The sequence below is a fragment of the Nematolebias whitei genome, chromosome 3 (assembly GCF_014905685.2).
Source record: "Nematolebias whitei isolate Nwh7 chromosome 3, NemWhi1, whole genome shotgun sequence".
In the NCBI taxonomy this organism is placed as follows: Eukaryota; Metazoa; Chordata; class Actinopteri; order Cyprinodontiformes; family Rivulidae; genus Nematolebias; species Nematolebias whitei.
Genome location: NC_056500.1, coordinates 45,189,241 through 45,193,636, shown reverse-complemented (window position 1 = coordinate 45,193,636; position 4,396 = coordinate 45,189,241). Strand labels below are relative to the sequence as shown.

Here is a 4,396-nt window from a genome sequence, read left to right as displayed (position 1 = left end):
TGTGTATATATATATGTGTATATATATATATATATATATATATATATATATATATATATATATATATACACACAGAGTATGTCCTGACCACTTAAATATCTTGTACCAAAAACATTAAGGTTCACTTCCATTCCCTGTTCAGTTCCAGTCCAGAAAAACACTCATCTTTAAAACTATAAACATTCAACATTCAAATGCTTCAGCAACAAGGAACATTGACAGTCTGCTTTCTTTGACTTTGTTCCCTGCAGCTGATATAAAGTGGGGTATTATATCATTATATTATATTTACCTTTTTTTTTTAAGCACTTCCGATTTGTTGTTTTACTTATAGGTTTCCATACTGAGACGGTACCAGATTTTTTGTTTGGCAACATGTGAAACCAATAGTGTAAAACTCTTATTTTAACTTTTTCATTCTGTTTTTTTTCCCCAAGTGACCCCTCAAGCTCCAAGTTCAGCACTGCCCACTCAGACGGGAGTGGGCGTCGCTACCACGGTCCACCTTAATCACATGCAGCTGATGGCTGTGGACCGCATTGGTCTCCCCTCTGCACAAATCAGCACCCAGGGGATCCAGCCAGCACCAATTGCAGCACAGGGCATACAGCCTGCTCAGATTGGAGTTCAGAGCCTGCACACATCTGCATCAATTACCACACAAGGAATACAGCAGGCACCAAATGTCACACAGCAGCAGCAACAACCACAGTCTGAAGCAAAACCTGGTATTTACTAAACCGACATCACCTTTTTGAGAACAGTATGTTTAAACTGTGGCTTCTTGCTTATGCATATTTAATCAAATGCAGGAGTTGTACTGGCTGATGGCTTTGTAGCGAGTCCCATTAGCAGCACTTTTGGCACGACCCAGCCAGTAGCTACCATGGTGCAGGCCCACGCTCAGGGAGGAGTAGGAGGAGCTCCCACTCTGGTTTCCTCCCCACGACCCAGCATCCTTCGCAAAAAGCCTGCAAATGAAAGGTGAGTGAAACATTAATATGTGAAACATTATAATGCCACATGGTTCATCTTAAATGCTTTTTTTTTTTTCATAAAATCTGCTTGTACCAGTTAAACCAACACAGATAACGGCACAAATGTTAACTTGATATATATTGCTTTCACAAAAATGTGTGCTTGTCACACACTTAGAACATGAACATCAATTAATTGTGTTTTTAATTGTTGTGACCTGGTTAAGTTATCTTGCCTGGAATAGGTCAAAAGTAATGGGAAACAGAAGTTGGAAAAAAAAAAAAATTGTCAACAAAAACGAAAAAAATTCTGCTTTGTATAAAAGTTCCTGTTTTTAACTCGGGATCGCGCAATATTTAAAGAACATTTTACTTAACATTACTGTTCTTGTTTGTTTCATAGGTGCCAAAAACAAACGATATTCTTCCCTCTACTGATGCTGATTATTTAGTGGATTATTTGCCTCCATCTTCTCTTATCCCAGCGTCCTCTTCTGTCACACCAACCCCCTGCCTATCCACCTTCACTACAGTCATGAACAGTGGGTAATTTGAGCTGGATCCTGCCGGAACAAGATCCGGGAGCTCTCTCATTTTGACCCGTTCTGTTCCGGCATCTCTTTGTTCTGATCCGGCAGCTCTGTCCCTAAAAGTTCAAAGTCATCGCACATTTTAAAATTTTTTTTTTGGGGGGGGGGGTTGAGGACAAAGGGACAGATCGTCTTCTGCACAGAGATTCTGTGCTTAGTCCTTCTCTCCTCCTCTCCAAATCTTGTCCCTGCTCAGCAGTGCTGCGCACTGAAAAACACCCTCTCTCCTCCTCTCAAACCCCAGAAACAGAAACGATCATTTATTCAATAGAATAAATAAATGCCCTGTGGACAGTGCACGTTATGCACAGAAACGTCTCCAAACAGCTCTACACAACGCGCGCAACATCAGCAGGTGTCTGAACTCCTGCTACATTTCAGACATAATAAATCAAAAACAGCTTACTGTAAAAAATAAATAAAAAAAATACAAAGAGAGAAATGTTTGATGTGTTATTCACATTATACGTCACGTTTCAAAACAATGGCGCTAATTTGTCAAAATGGCAATCGAAATGTCAAAAAGACAGTACAATTTACTTTAATAAAAAAATGGATGGATGGATTGTCCTTAGTTGGACAACAGAGAACTGAAGCCTTCAGGTGCTTCAAACAGTGCCATGAGACTGGAGCAGGAGCGGAGAAGAGTCCAGCTCCGAACCATGAAGTGGGGGAGGAGGGGGTTTGGGACACCAGACAGAATCAGAGCTGCTTACACACAACCTGCTGTTCTTCTCCAAAATAGTAATTTTATTGTTTACAAATGTAGGTGAATGTTAATGTATAACAACCCATTAAAATAAACCAAAATGCAGGAAATGGCATCTCTGTTATTCACAATTTTCTGTGAGAGGACCCAGAGACCCCCCCCCCCCCCCACACACACACACACACACACACACTTCCCCCAGCCTGCCTGCTGTTCCAGCATCAATCAGTTTACAAATTAAGCACTGGTCATGAACCTTCTCTGTGGTTTTTGTCTTTTCCTCCTTTTCCCTAGCAGCTCCATAATCAACATTCTTTGTCCAACATATCTACTGTCCCTCCTCTCCACATGTCCAAACTGTCTCAGCCTTGTCTTTCTAACTTTGTCTCCAAACTCTTCAACCTGAGCTGTCCCTCTGATAAAATCATTTTTATTCCTGTCCATTTTGGTAACACCCAATGAAAATCTTAACATATTTATCTTTGTCAACTTTCATTAGTCACCATCTCCAGTCATCACAGCAGGTTTCGCTACCATCTTGTAAACCTTCCCTTCCACTCTTGCAGCTCTCCTGTCACACATATTTTTCCATCTATAAGTCACATTTGTTTCCATAATTTGCATGCCCTGCAACTTATACACCGAACCAACTTATTTATGGATTTTTGTCCCCCATACTTATAAACCAATTTTTGGTTGAGATATGACGTTTTCATTCATTCTGACTGAAAAGGTTGTAAACTCAATCATCCAGGTAGGTCCAGATGACGTGATTTAACCTTTTTTGTTATTCATTTTGACTAAAATATTGAGCACTATCATTTTCAGCCACTAGATGGCACTCGAGTAGTGCAGCATGCCTTTGTGTCATGCAATAGGTGAAAGTGGCTATTAGTGACACAATCGGCTTGCCATACCCTGCCACCTTCGTCCAGCTCGCTTGGAGCAAGCGTCAAATCAGCTTGGTTTCGCTGCACCGCCCCGGCAAAATGCAGCTAGACACACCTTTTGATATAATTTTGATCAAACAAATGATTGTGTTTAAGTGTTAATCTTGTTAAATTCTTGTTATAGTCCTCCCGTGCCCGCTCCTGCGGCCGCCATTTGGCAACCCATCTACAAACCGGATTCCAAAAAAGTTGGGACACTAAACAAATTGTGAATAAAAACTGAATGCAATGATGTGGATATGGCAAATGTCTATTTTATTCGTAATATAACATAGATGACAGATCAAAAGTTTAATCTGAGTAAATGTAACATTCATCCATCCATCCATCCATTATCTTTACCCGTTTATTCCATTTTGGGTCACGGGGGTCGCTGGTGCCCATGTCCAGCAATCACTGTGCGAGGGGCGGGGTACACCCTGGACAGGTCGCAAGTCCATCACAGGGCCACATAGAGACAAACGAGACAAACAACCATTCACTCTCTCACTCACACCTAGGGACAATTTAGAGTTACCAATCAGCCTAACATGCATGTTTTTGGTCTGTGGGAGGAAACCGGAGTACCCGGAGAAAACCCACGCATGCACGGAGAGAACATGCAAACTCCACCCAGAAGGCACCTGGACCGGGGTTTGAACCAGGGACCTGTTCGCTGAGAGGCAGCAGCTCTACCAGTTGCGCCACCGTGCTGCCCTAAATGTAACATTCTAAAGGAAAAATATGTTGATTCAAAATGTCACAGTGTCAACAAATCCCAAAAAAGTTGGGACAAGTAGCAATAAGTGGCTGGCAAAAGGAAATTGAACATATAACGAACAGCTGGAAGACCAATTAACACTAATTAGGTCAATTGACAACATGATTGGGTATAAAAAGAGCTTCTCATAGTGTCAGTGTCTCTCAGAAGCCAAGATCTTAAGAGGATCACCAATTCCACCATTGTTGCGCAGAAAGATAGTGCAACAATACCAGAATGGTGTTAGCCAGCGTAAAATAGCAAAGACTTTTAAGTTATCATCATCAACGGTGCATAACATCATCAAAAGATTCAGAGAATCTGGAACAATCGCTGTGCATAAGGGTCAAGGCCGTAAAACTCTACTGGATGCTCGTGATCTCTGGGCCCTTAAACGTCACTGCACCTCAAACAGGAATGCCACTGTCAAG

At 41.6% G+C, this 4,396-nt stretch overlaps 1 protein-coding gene across 1 annotated transcript in view; it reads left to right on the top strand.

Moving 5' to 3' along the window:
• sap130a (Sin3A-associated protein a) overlaps positions 1-4,396 on the top strand; it is a 45,150-nt gene that overhangs the window by 26,675 nt on the left and 14,079 nt on the right. The window contains exons 12-13 of the mRNA XM_037675004.1: positions 438-728; positions 813-984. Coding sequence (XP_037530932.1) covers positions 438-728; positions 813-984 — 463 coding nt within the window. The remainder of the gene's footprint in view (positions 1-437; positions 729-812; positions 985-4,396) is intronic.